The 13,693-nt window shown below is 37.4% G+C and overlaps 1 protein-coding gene across 5 annotated transcripts; it reads right to left on the bottom strand.

Annotated features, from left to right (window-relative positions):
• Positions 1–3,830: 3,830 nt before the first annotated feature.
• LOC135637871 (uncharacterized) lies at positions 3,831–13,565 on the bottom strand. Of its 5 annotated transcripts, none has more exons than XM_065150727.1 (9): positions 13,439–13,565; positions 9,861–9,975; positions 9,419–9,675; positions 7,419–7,506; positions 6,604–6,670; positions 6,184–6,494; positions 4,599–6,023; positions 4,335–4,445; positions 3,831–4,163 (listed from the first exon to the last, which is right to left on the bottom strand). In XM_065150727.1, exons 2-6 carry the CDS (start codon positions 9,863–9,865, stop codon positions 6,447–6,449), a joined length of 465 nt encoding a protein of 154 aa, XP_065006799.1. In that variant the 5' UTR covers positions 9,866–9,975; positions 13,439–13,565; the 3' UTR covers positions 3,831–4,163; positions 4,335–4,445; positions 4,599–6,023; positions 6,184–6,446. The 5 variants fall into 5 exon arrangements, with proteins under 5 accessions (XP_065006799.1, XP_065006798.1, XP_065006795.1 ...); XM_065150726.1 differs by having other exon boundaries at positions 3,831–4,143; XM_065150723.1 differs by having other exon boundaries at positions 3,831–4,445.
• Positions 13,566–13,693: the final 128 nt, after the last annotated feature.

Here is a 13,693-nt window from a genome sequence, read left to right as displayed (position 1 = left end):
TTACAAGTCAAATAAATGTGGCCTTTGACATGGTAACATCGAGTTTAGATCGTGTGTCTTCTTGAGACCATCTCTTGCTAGAAAAAGAGAGTTAATTGTATAGTATCTCTTATAATTAGATCTTATTAACATCTTGGTCCTAGACTATCATCGATTTTATTGATAAAAATATAAAAATAATTATAACGTTTCAATTGGTGGTGGTGATAGGTTGATGATTACTATGGATGAGCTGCATTTGCGTTGACGTCGATAATTTTCGTTGCTTTAGATCTGCATCGATGTCAACGCAATTGTCGAGCAATAAAAAAGTCACGGATGCAGATGTAGAGAGAAGAAAGGGTCGTTTACTACGTTGATGTCGATGTAGTTGTTAAGTGGTAAAAGGGTAGAGAGAAGAAAGGGTCGTTTACTACGTTGATGTCGATGTAGTTGTTAAGTGGTAAAAGGGTTGCTCATTATATCGGTGTTGACGTAGTTGCCAAGCGACGAAAGGATGGATCATTGCGTCGGTGTTGATACAATTGTTGAGCGACGAAAGGGTTGCTCGATATTTACATTGGCACCTACACAAATGTAGAGCAACGTTGCTCTGCATCTATATCGACGCTGATGTAATTACCGAGTGATATCGCTCTATATTTGTGTTGATGCCAATACAGATGTCAAGCAATCCTTTCAACACAATTAACGATCCTTTTGTCAATCTACATATGTATCGACATCAATACAATTATTATCACTATAAAAAAAATAATTAAAATTATTTATTATTTATTATATTTATATTTCTATTGATAAAATGATCGAAGAAATGAACATAAATATTTCACTCACAGATTTGAATATCTATAGACCAAAATACTAAAGAGATATAATTATAAAAGATACTCTATAATTAATAAAAATATAAAATTCGACAAAACCGGATTTTAAAGTTCTACATCACCAACCACTATTAACGTTCTGATTTTTCCATCACAATCGGAATAATAAAAAAAATATTATTACAATTATTCATCTGGATGAGTGCGGCACCGGCATCTTCACAGGAGTCTTGGATGATCGACACTGACCAACATCGAAAGAGAGTATGCACGTCCCATCCACTGTCTCCGCTGCTCGCTCAACGACAACGCATGCAGGCAGGCAGCAGGGATCCCTGTGGCTTCTGGTTTCCTCTCTGGAATCTGGAACCCGCTTACCTCTCCCTCTTTTTATGAGAAGCCAAACACTGACATCGCACGATGGCCGTGCCGTCTTCACAGCAACGAGTTGGCCGCGACGTGACGTCCATCTTCTCCCACCATTAAGGACGACAGAGACATTTGAGCAGTTTCCTAACTCTACAACACCAGCCGAAGCACGACCACGTGGAACATGCAACGACGGTACTGTGACGTGCAGGACAACCTCCAGGCAATGATACGGCTTTTTCCAGTCTCTGGACTGCCACATTCTACCATCACAAGCCATTCCTTCATCCTTCGAGCATTCCACCAAGTCTAGTTTTATGACTTCCAGGAGAAAGTTTGAGTCCACATTCTACCATCACAAACCATTGTTCTCAGCGTCGGTTCTTGTCGATGTGGAAAAGCCATCAGAAACATGTAGATCTGACCTATTTATCAAGTAAAATTTGGTGTAGAAGCCTTTGCTCTCTTTCATGAACAATATGAGCAAAATTTTGAAGTAGATAGAGAACTTGAGAATGAAAAGGAATTCATGCAAAATCTTATTATGCTCATCGAACAGTCTGTAAACATACTCTCATTATTCAAGCACATTATGCATTTGACTTGGGCCACAAACGTACTTTTCATATACAGATATAGGGAACAAAGAACATGGCAAAAACATTCTAATTCCCAAGAGAAATCCATTCAGCTAAAAATCATCAACCTTCAAGCTCATGGAATAAGCCACCAAGTCTGTGATATGTTTTACATCCATAATCTTTACATGTACATCTTTTGATGCAAGAAAAATGATATTCTCAATGACAACAAGAAATGATGGATTGTTTGATGCTCTGACCTATGCATATTAAATGATATGTTTTAATTGTCAACAAAGGAGTGACATGTTGAGATTTTTACTTTTTGCATGACCAACATATTAAAATAGCATGCATAATGGAACCTTTGAGTTCTTCAGAGATCAATTTCATGTCAGACATACAAATTCCTGCATGACAAATTCTATTTCCTATAAATACATTTGCTTCATTTCAAAATTTTCCCATCATCTAAACATGTTCTTCTCAACAATTTGCCCTGAACAATAAGTATCATAGACTGAAATAATGAAGTATTATGGAGCTATGTCGACATTTATGTGTTCATATGTCTGTTATGACCTCAAGGGTCCAGAATGAGAAATCTGCAAGTAAATTTGTATTCTCACAACAATATTGAATAATATAGTGTTTTCTGTAGTAGCAATAACATGTTTTTTTTTGTAGATTGTATGATTAGCGTAATGAGATATTAACACATTTATTTTTTTATGAGAAAAGTTTGAGGGCAAAAAAGCCCATAATATGCAGACTCTTCATAAGACATTGAACAAAGAACATGGTACAAATATTCTGATAGCCAAGAGAGATCTAAAGTACAGTTTGGATGGTGCTCTCATTCAAAACCAATTCTTGTTATTTAATGCAATATAAGAATGACATTCTCAAAACCAAGTAGAAATGATGGGTTATTTGCTAGGATGGGTTCTAATACATACAATAATCTATGCATATTCATCAATTTACAAATGATGAGTGAACATTGCCTTGTTATTTTGGATGATCAACATATTAACATCTCTATCATAATAACTTAGAGTTCTTCAAAAATCCATGGTCGATTCAACCTTCTTGATCCATATTTATTTACTAACAGGACATCTTCTTTGTTTCAAATTTTTTACCTCATAACTAAACATGTTCTTCTCAACAATTTGCCAGAATAATTATTGTTGTACATATATAATCATCTAACAATTTGCCAGAATAATAAGTATCATAGACATGTATATATATATATATATATATATATATATATATATATATATATATATATATATATAATCATTATTGTTTCCATCACTAGTACATTGAAGTCAAGTATAATGGTTTCAAAGCATTGACCAAAAACCTAAGAATCAAATTCATTGTTTACTGAAAAATAATTGTTTTGGAGAGGCAATGAAACTTTAGCACCACTAATTAAAGAATATGATGTTCAAAAGAGTCAAATGAACATACAACAATATACAAGAATCTCAAGATAAAAAGTATAATATTGATCTAAGTCTGTCTCTCAAAAAATCTTAGTTGCACAGATAATATGATAATAAAAGAATTAATTGAACTATACTAGAATGTGAACATCTAAATTGAAATCAATATTTGTCTTGTAACTCACACTGAATATGATCACAATAAAACATAATAAAAACTTTCAATATTTGTCTTGTAAACCAATTTTTTTTGTTTATGTTGTCGATAATAACCATTTGTGAAGCTGAATTCAGTAATCCAAAAAAAAAAAATTCCAATAAGATTAAGAAACTTTAATGCAATAAAAATGACCTCCTATGAATCATGATAACAACCATTTAGAAAGCTAAATTTAGTATAATACAAGCAAAAAAACCTTCAAGAACAAGAAATTTTAATTAGAAGAGCGAAGTCAACCTCCGGTAAAATGCTTTTCTATCACAATTTGGTGTTTAATCATCTAAAACCAACATAATTTCCGAGAGGTTGCCTAAGTGAAATTTCAATCATAAAGATCTGTGAACAAATCAATCACACTGTCTACTAGTTAAACTGATGATCAAAGAGAACTCTATGTTTAAGGATCACTAGTTATATAGCATCAAATCCACAAATTAAACCTCAAAACCTTGGATAACAACACACATGGGCAAGAACTCTGCCGGATGTGTGACAAGGTGGACTCTCATAATTTTCTGCATCATGAGCTTATCGGTATTGCTATGTACTACATAACATATCTATCATAGATCTTACATACTATCCCTACATTATCACATCAGAACTGGCCCCTTGAGTTTGTCCGAATGAAACCTTATAGAACCTTCCGAGGTGCTTCGCGCAGCATCTGATACTTGAGTCAATTCCATCTGTTTGTAAGCATCAACTTCTTTTAGGATGCAAACATCGACAGTGGTCGTAAATGAAAGGAAAGAGTAGAAACATTAGTTCTTCAGTCAACTTAGGTATTAAGGGAAAACAAAACCTAAAAGATCTCCAAAGTGAGCCTCAGCATATAGCTTTGTGAAACATTAAGGGCGTTTGTTTTGGTTTTTCCAACCTGTTCTATTTAGCCGCTGCTCAAATCGGCCTAAGCATAACTCTTGCTTTCCGTCCCTCTTTCTTCCCCTAAACCTCCATAGAAAGGAGGTTTTAGGCTCTTGTCTTTTCCCTGCACAGATCTTCAAGTTCAAGTTTCTTCCAAGATGATAAAGAAAAAGAGGGGGATTAAGAGGAAGCAAATAAATCGACGACATAGAACACGAGTTGCATCAAATAAACCAGTGGAAGAAAGTACAAGTAAAAGAAGAAAAAGAGAAGAAACCTTATTGGTACTGTGAAAACAAATCTGGATGGAGATCTTGATTCTGGCGAGGGGAAACCCAAACAATTTGTTACCTCCTTTGGTGCTTTGGTGGCAGTGTGATGGTAGGAAAGGAAACCAAAATGGCATATGGTTGCATTTGCCGCTGCACCTACATGGTGGATGTAAACTCGTTTTCTTCACGGCCACCCCGCTCCCCTTTAGGTGCAGGTGCAAATGCAGCCATATGAAACCATCTTGGGCTCAAAGATATTTTTGCAGTAGGTCTCTCTCTCTCTCTCTCTCTCTCTCTCTCTCTCACTCATTCACACACACACACACACACACACACACACACTTACACGCACGCGCATACTCTCTCTCTCTCTCGGACAAACACACATTCTGTCTCTGTGCCAACTGAAACCATTTTTAGCAACACACATTCCCCTTTCTCTCGCACACACACAACAGACACCTCTCCCTCCGCCATCAGAAACCATCTTGGGCTGCAAGATGTCGGCAGTGGAAATATAAAACTCTCTAATTTGCAGTACAAAATCTCTCTACCTTCTGAAGAACACGAGTTTCCCTCTCTCTCTCTCTGCGAGAGATCTGGAGATATCCAGAAATCTCTCTACCATCCGAAGAACTCTCTCTCTCTCTGTCTCTGCGCGAGAGATCTGGAGATCTCCAGAAATATCTCTACCATCCGAAGAACTCTCTCTCTCTCTCTCTCTCTCAACAAGATGATGTCCAAAGCTGTGGGCAGAGATGCCTCGTTTGTGCTCATATATATAATAGGAGGGCTTCAGGAGAGAATGAAAGGGACTTCCCACTCCTGTTCCGTTTTGGAGCTTTTAAGAACAGCAAACGAAAAGGAGCACATGTTGTTTTCCCAACAGCCGGTGGGGCCGGCGTCCCGCCCTCACGTGAAGGAGCGTGGCTATTCACGTGGCCTCGGCCAATCCGACGAACGCTAGCCCGCTCTTATCTCCCTCCTAGTCACACGGCCGTGCATGTCGTTCGCCACGGGACGAGGTGGGGTTGGCCGGCCCCCAGCCGTTCCTTGGGCCTCCACGCTGCCCGTCACTTGCGCGTCAATTCGTGGGCGCGGATCCTCGTCGCCAACGCCTACGATTAGCCTCCGGAAGAATCTGTTCCATGACTTGGACCGTTCGTTCGGTAGCGCATATCTGCCGACACACCACAGCCGTGAATTTGCTGGGGTTCGGATAAGAAAGATATGGAAGCAATTAATGTGATCAGATAAGGCGCATGATCACGATGTAGGATGCTAAAATAGACACATGGATTCGAATAATGTAAATTTGGTCGATCACATTCCCCACTCATGATGAAGTGCAGATTTTTGTGTTGCAGATGCTGATGAGCTTGTTCTTGCCCATCGCCACAGACCGGGATGGTCTCGGAACTCTTGCCTTCCTGCAACACAAATATCAATCGTAGGAGGATTATTATGACTTTTTATCAACATGATGAATTTTTAGAACTAACGATCTACATGTAATTTTATCAATTCAAATGCATGATTCGACAAAAGTCCAATAGTAATGTCCTCGATGTCTACTAAATGCACACCCACCGGCTTATCATCCCAAAGTTGAACTTGAGGTTGCATGACATTCATGAGATGCTCTCTGATTAATAGAATGGTTCTTTTTGCTTTGCTTGTTTACTTTCTTCACCTAATACCATTAACACAATTTTTTCTTGGGGTCGAATGGTGACGCCAATGCATTTTGTTTTTATACAAGAACACCCCCTTGACAAAAAATACATCTACTTAATTTAGCTAACCAGAAGGCCAGACAAAATTTCCACACTAGCAAAGAGTACTGCTAATCGTTAAAGTCCTTCCTCCTGCCAAATGTCGACCAAAAAATCTACCATCTCCTGTAAAATAAATTACAAGAATTTGGAAATGAGAAAATCTATCATGTAGAACTAATCTCAAACGCTAAAAAAGAGATGACACAAGTGAAGCGACCCAAGGAGAACTCACAGATACTGGGATGGGTTGTGGAAAAGGTCGGTTGGTCGAGAGCAAATCCTCGTAGGTTGCACACCAGCTACAGACAAGGGAATCAAGGTTAACAACAAGGAAAGCCGAGTTCACATGAATTACCCAAACACACACAAAGAGCTTCCATCATTACCTTGTTAACACAGCTTAGATATATAATCTACATGGCTAAAATACATCATGTGCCCATGCATGTAATTCTGGAATTATTAGTTACAATAGTTCAGATTCCTTTCTCCTTAGAATCCTTTTTTGTGTGAAGGAATCATGTATCAATCAATCAACTTGGCCAAACTATTGAAAGTGAAGGCAAATGTAAATGACGAGCCAAGCTGTAAAAATCTATTCTACTTTCTGGTGGCACGTAACCCAACCTAAAATCAGTACAGGTATTGGTTTAGAACTGAGGGGTCTATCATGAGTGTTCTAAAATGTTGATGTTTCATATGTTCAATAAACTTTGATGGAATACAGATAATGATAAATGCCCAGAAACATCATTGAATTCATATTTACTTGGTTGTATAGAAATGCATATTTTCTGTTAAAACATTCTGAAGATCTAATGCACATTCAGGTAGCATTATGGTAAGAAATTGGTGCATCACACAAACAAAAAAACGTTTTAACTAGTAAATTTCCCTACAAAACCTGACAAGATAAGTTCAAAATCCATTGATTACCTAATTCAAGCAAGAAAAAATATAAGCACATTAAAAGAATATCATATGCCATCAGTACATTGGCATCTATGTTATCCCAAGTTGCACAAAAGAAGAAGGTTTGATCTTGACCTTATTGTCGGTTCCCTTGGAGCTCTGTGGGGCCTTTTTGATCGATCTCCGACCCACACCCTTCTCATCTCATTCCAGGCTATAGCACCTACCGAACAAAGTGGACATTATCAGTGATACCAAGAGAAGGGTTTGGATTTTCAAGTAATAATTATCATAAATATTTTTTTTATTTTTGCAAATATCCAGATAAACATCTAGCTCAGATGACTAGCCTATAGATATATGAGGTAACCAAAATTGAGATTTAGTATTGCATATACAACATTAATATGAACGATCCAATCAAAAACTTCAATTCCTTGCTGAAATTTTATTAAAGCTATATTTTTATTTCCGTAAGTTATTAACAAGAGAAAGAGGAGACTATTAACATGGATGCAGATCACCACTCATGCAATATTGAAAGAAACTATAAAATTGCATGATGTTAAGGATCTGATTGTCTAATTTTAGGAGCCTAAGCCTGTCTATTGCACTTTCTTCAACTAGCAAGCAACATCACCAAGCCTTGCTAGTTTTTTAGTTCTTACAATTGTGCAAGTAACATCTTTAATAGGCACATGTAGGCAAAAGGAAACATTCACTCCTGATTGAAAAGACCAAAGCAAAGCTCTTCACTAGAAAAAGAATTGTTCCTACCTAAAAGCATGAACCACACATCTCAAGCATTTGAGAATGGGCCTCAGTGTCATGAGAAGATTGTTCCTTTGCGTTTAGATGATAAGGATTCGAGTCGCGAAAACATGTTAGTACAAGGTAATTCTTGATATGTACATATTTCAGGTAGTTGTAGGTTATATATTTAGTTGTGGCCATCATTCACAAGTGTGACCCAACTGCATGTTGAAGAACTTCCCAGAGATAAAACATATCTTGTCAATAGAATTTTCACATGAATATCTATAGTTTAAAGACTAGTAAGGATCTGAATTTTTGCAGAATAGACAATAATTCATAAATGCCCAAAAAGAACAAACTTTAAAGGTCTGCAGACATTGTCCATAAGCTACACACAGGCAAGCTCTTCCAATATTTATGACTATTTGCTATTAAAGATTTTATTGACACAATTGCTGAAAAGCCAAACACTGCTTAAGAGAACACAAATTCAAGGAAGCAGCGAGGAAAAACTCATGGTCATATCTACATGTTATGCAGAAAAATCAAGAGACTAAACATGAATATTTTCATGCTTACAGGAAATACAGATATAATGGATGTCATAAAAAAGTTCCTGAAAGAACTGTATTTCTACAGTAAAATAGAAGCAGGCCTAATATCCTATTGCAAGAACCATTTTTATTTTACGACAGACTCCTCTAATTCCTTTAGCTCTAATATTCACAGTCCATTTTAATAGAAACTTCCAATTTTTTGCCTTTCCAACTACAGGCAATGAGAAAAAACAAGCTCTTTGAGCTGTGGTCCACGACAACCAATACAGAAACTTCTTGCCATATAAAATGAATATTAATCAAATATTTCAAAACACATGTTTCACAAAAAAGTAGAAAAAAAAAAGAACACACATAATAACACATTAAACAATAACATTGTTCATTGTTGAAACCTCCAGGAATGATATAAATTCTTGAATCTTGATAGCCAGAGTTATTTCTGGATATAGTTCTTATAGCATAAGTCTACGGGTATCAACTATCCAAGGCTATAGTTTGGGCCTTCATCTAACTATAGTTCGAACATTCACTTTCCTAATAAAGAGGCTTCAATTTTTATTAATGAAGTAAGCAAGGTGAAAGCATGACATCAGCAAAAGGCCTAGCATCAAACTGCCAAAACATGGCACCTCTGTGTACCAACACAAAGTAGGATATAATAAATGCAAAGAATAGTGAAACATATAAAATTACCAGTAAAGAAAATTTTCAGTGTCAAGTGCAAACATATGTGAAGCAAACAAATATTTAACTATATCTATAAAAGACATATGGAAGTCATTCTAAATACGAAAAAGATATACAGAGAGACAGATAAACCTTGGTTGACGAATGAAACATTGTTAGCATTTTCCTCCATTAACTTGGTCTCATCATTGACAGTAGTGGGACACGAGGAGACATTCGTCACCAGGGAAAGAGAATTGCTAACATTGTTTTCCATTACTTCAGGTTCAGGACTTGATGACCATTGTCTTTTCTTCTGGATGGATAACTGGCCTATGTTCCGCTTCTTGGGTGGACCCAATATTCTATCATTAGCTGATTGAGATTTAGCTAGCCCTCCAACACAACAACTGCTCTGTATGAAGATAGAATTATACACTCCTAATGGACAAACTACTGTAAGGAATAACTAATCTATGACGTGCAATGCACCATCAAATGATAGGCAGAACTCACTGCCTAGAAAAAATATTTTTGACAACAATTAAAGCAACACTCGCATGATTCATCATCTTTAAGCAAATACGGTACTCACCCCATATATTCTAAGAGGAAAGTTGCTTCAAATGTGCATTTGAATGGCACTATGAAGAATTTACACTTCTACCACAACAAAATGTCAGGAAGTTCTCATCCTGTTCCTTTGTAATCTACACAATATAATCAAACTGTAAGAACAGTAGAAAGGATTTCTAGACAATCTTAATGAAAACAAGAGCTGACAAGTAAGGAACACATATCTTCCATAAAGTAAAAGATGAAATGAGTCATTCGGGGACGAATAATTCACAGCCTGTGTTGGTACTTTGTAAAAATATGACGAGCAAAACAGGAAAGATTTTTCATTTGAAAGAAACTAATATCAAAAACTGTATCACAGTAAAGGACAGTTGATGCTACCTTTTCAAAAAGTATTGTTTTCTTTCAGAAAATTTGTTATTCTAGCTTTATATGAATAATCTTACAGAAGTCAAATGTTATGGAAGGCAATATGGAAAGCAAACACATATAAACACATAATACACTGGCAATTCACAGCAATGAAGCTTGATGATTATAAGACAACTGTTCAAACATACTACATAAACTAAAACTGAACCATATACATGCAAAAGGAAAAATAATTAATTTCATAAACCAAACTTTTATTGAGTACCGTATAGTCATAGTATTGAACCATTGAGACACAACAAGCTCGAATTGTTTCACATCAAGATCAATAACAACAAGCCATAAATCCCAAATATTTGGGGAAGGCTGAAAAGACCAAGTTTCAATAACTATAGTCGGTCAAAAGCTAATGTTAAGAGGCAACTACAATATGCAAAATCTACAATGGGCATGTTGATGTCTCATTCTCATTTAAGCCATGTCAACGTCAAGGGAACATTTCTCAGATCCTATCTCAATCTTCATCTACGAAGAATTCCCTTTCTTCTTACCTTCATATCTTTTGTCATTCGACATAGAGAAATGCCGATCTTTTTCATATCTTGCACCACCTTCACATTTGTGCAATCCAGAAAATTTCTCATCCTTTGTGAACCACAAAAAAATTCTATTTTCACAGTTGTCTCTGAATAAATCCATGCACTCTCCGAATAAATCGATGTATATTGTTGTATCAAACAGATTATCCACAGAAAAAAATTAGAGAGCAACTGTTGTGCATCAAAAGCAGTAGAAGTTATTCCTATGTTACACAAGTTCTCACACATGCAGCTGAATTCGTAAGGACCACAATCAATGAGGCAAAAGCAACAATAAATTGGCCTTGTGACAGTCTTCAGCATATAGCTGAATCCTGCAAATGAATCACACTGTTGATGCTTGAGCACCAAACCGAAAGAAACAGATCGATAAACATTCATGTTTCTGATAAATGAAACCCAATATTAAGTTTGCAATTTTAGTTTGCTCATCAAGCTTAAACAACATTGATATCAACACAGTCAGGTTCATGGATATTAGGCTTCAACATAAAGCTGTAATTCTCTAAAAAATTACAGGCTAATCTCTTCAAAAGATTCTTACAATAATATAAAAAAGGTAAACTTTGAAGAAGAATATATCCTAACTCTGCTGTAAGCTTGCAAGTAGCACTCAATTAGTAAAACAAAACACAAGATAAAGAAATGGATGCTTGATAAATCAACAAGTTTGGCTACAGAACAACAACAACAACAAACCCAATCTATAACAAAAAACTTGATACAGTTTCATGCATAAGATATCTTATTGAGATTTAACGGGACAAAGCTTTGAAGCCCGATGATTTGGCTAACTAAGCCACCATTTTGTCATGAACGGTCAGCGCGCACTTGCAACAACTTCGCTTAACGAACCGTTCGTCGCTTTTGTTTACATGTACAGATGCTTGACAGCATGGTTTACCTTGGTTTTGTGATCTTTTGCTTGTAAAAATGTAAGTTCGAACAAGTTGCAACGCTACAGTGCGACCGCTCACCGCACCGAGTAAAACAACCCAAAATGGTCTCCGTTTTCGCGTGTTGCGGGCTGTTTTCGGTAGCTCACTATCGCGCGCGAAACGTCAGCCATCTCAACACCCTGGAACCACCCGGGTGGCACCATGGGGGATGAGGCTTCGGTATAGTGTCAGGTGTTGAACAATATTCACAAGTTCACACGTTTTCTTGACGGGAACTTGTCTTCGCGCCCGGCACCCGGTGAGCAGCTGTTTGTGGACTTGTAGTTGTTCGTTCAACCCTCTAAAGTCATTGTTTTCCTCCTTTATATGTTTTCTCTCTTACACGCAAGGTGCTCGCTAAATTGCTTGTAAAGCTTCCCTCTTCGCGAGACGTCGGTACTTGTCCGTCGCTCGTTCTTCGAACTAATCAACTTTCTCTTTTTACAGGTCCTTCGGGACCTGAGTGAGGTTGCAAATTGGCTGACCTTTGTGGACGTATATCGCAAGCGCACGTCAAGACTTACGCAATCCTAGCTAAGTCCGAGAAGTTAACGCAAAGGTGCTTCGCGATTTTGGCAATGCAAGCTAAGTTCGCGTCTTGGCCGCATGGGTGCCTTACGACTTAGGCAATTCCAACTAAGTCCGTGACAGTTCGTTACCTTTCTTCCTGAACAATCTCAATATGAATTCCACAATATAAATTTGTGTAAGTCCATTAAACAAGGTTTTAGAACATTTCTCTACCAAGGATTTAAAAATGGTATATAAAAATATCTATCCACTATTGGACATTCCAATACGAGGTACCATGCCATATTGCTGAAACAATAATACAAAAATTATTTTAAGTCCTTATGAGACCATTTTCTTCCCTCACGATCTACCTAGTATGGTTACTACTACTCTACTGACTAGCATTCTGTAAGAGAATTGAATGCTAATTATTCCGAATGATGACGTCAGTAACATTTTTTTTAGAAGATGGTAGACAATTAAATATTCTTTGAAAACTGAATTGCTACGTATTTAAAAGACTCGAAGACATTGAATCCACGGCCCAATCTTCAGAGTTTAACCTTGCACCATATCAATTTAAATTTAGCAATCTTTTCAAACGCTTCACAACAAATTACCTAAATGAACAAGAAAAACCCCATTCATCTTAGTTTGCGACCTCTATATTGCAAGATCCAACAAGAAACAGATCACGAGCTGTGATCGTCCCTAAGCTCACAGTCGAAAACCCTAATTTGATCACACCACGAGCTACGATTCAAGGACCGCCATCATACGAAGACATATCACGAACAACAATTGTGAACGATCCTAAAAAAGATGAGAAAAGCAGAGCAAAGAAACCCAAAAGTAGCAACTCCACGAACGATTTATCCAAGAAAATCAACACGTCGCCGCGTCAGGATCACCAAGACATACCCTGTCAGTAAACTCGAGGAAAATCCCAAAAGATCGCGTCCAATCAGAAAAAAGATAACCATCAGTTCCGCAACGGCGACATGGAAAAAAGCAAGCAAGAGAAAAAAAAAAAACTGATCGACCACTCAATAAACTCTTGGAAGAATAAAAAAGTCGAAGAATTTGCGTGGGATCGGTCGAGGAAACTAGAAATCTGAGGCTAATTGCAGAGATTCTTCCGAGTAGAGAAAGGGGAAGGAAGAGAATTATACTACGTTGTACGACCCTTCTTGCTTTCCCCCTCGAACCACTTCGTGGTCTTCACGCACAGACGGTCGAGCTGGGAGCATATGTGGAGGCTCTTCCAACCGAGAAGAGCGTTGCTTGAAATTCCCCCACTTACATTACGACTTCAGTAGCGACTGTTGTCGTGGCGCACATCCATCGGCCAGATGGGTGTGTGTCGGTGCCAATGCGCTTTCCAATGTGCGACACGTGTGAAGCATATGATTCGTGTTTACCGTTAC

Source organism: Musa acuminata, chromosome BXJ3-5 (assembly GCF_036884655.1).
Source record: "Musa acuminata AAA Group cultivar baxijiao chromosome BXJ3-5, Cavendish_Baxijiao_AAA, whole genome shotgun sequence".
Classification (NCBI taxonomy): Eukaryota; Viridiplantae; Streptophyta; class Magnoliopsida; order Zingiberales; family Musaceae; genus Musa; species Musa acuminata.
The sequence above is the reverse complement of the archived record's forward strand: the minus strand, read 5'-3'. Positions and strand labels throughout refer to the sequence as shown.

What these genes read in the sequence shown, in the direction of transcription:
- LOC135637871 (XM_065150723.1), bottom strand. An exon ending in CCAAGGGAACCGACAATAAG is followed by an intron (nt 6,671 to 7,418) that starts GTCAAGATCAAA and finishes CCTTGTCTGTAG; the next exon opens with CTGGTGTGCAACCTACGAGG. An exon ending in CACAACCCATCCCAGTATCT is followed by an intron (nt 6,495 to 6,603) that starts GTGAGTTCTCCT and finishes TTTATTTTACAG; the next exon opens with GAGATGGTAGATTTTTTGGT.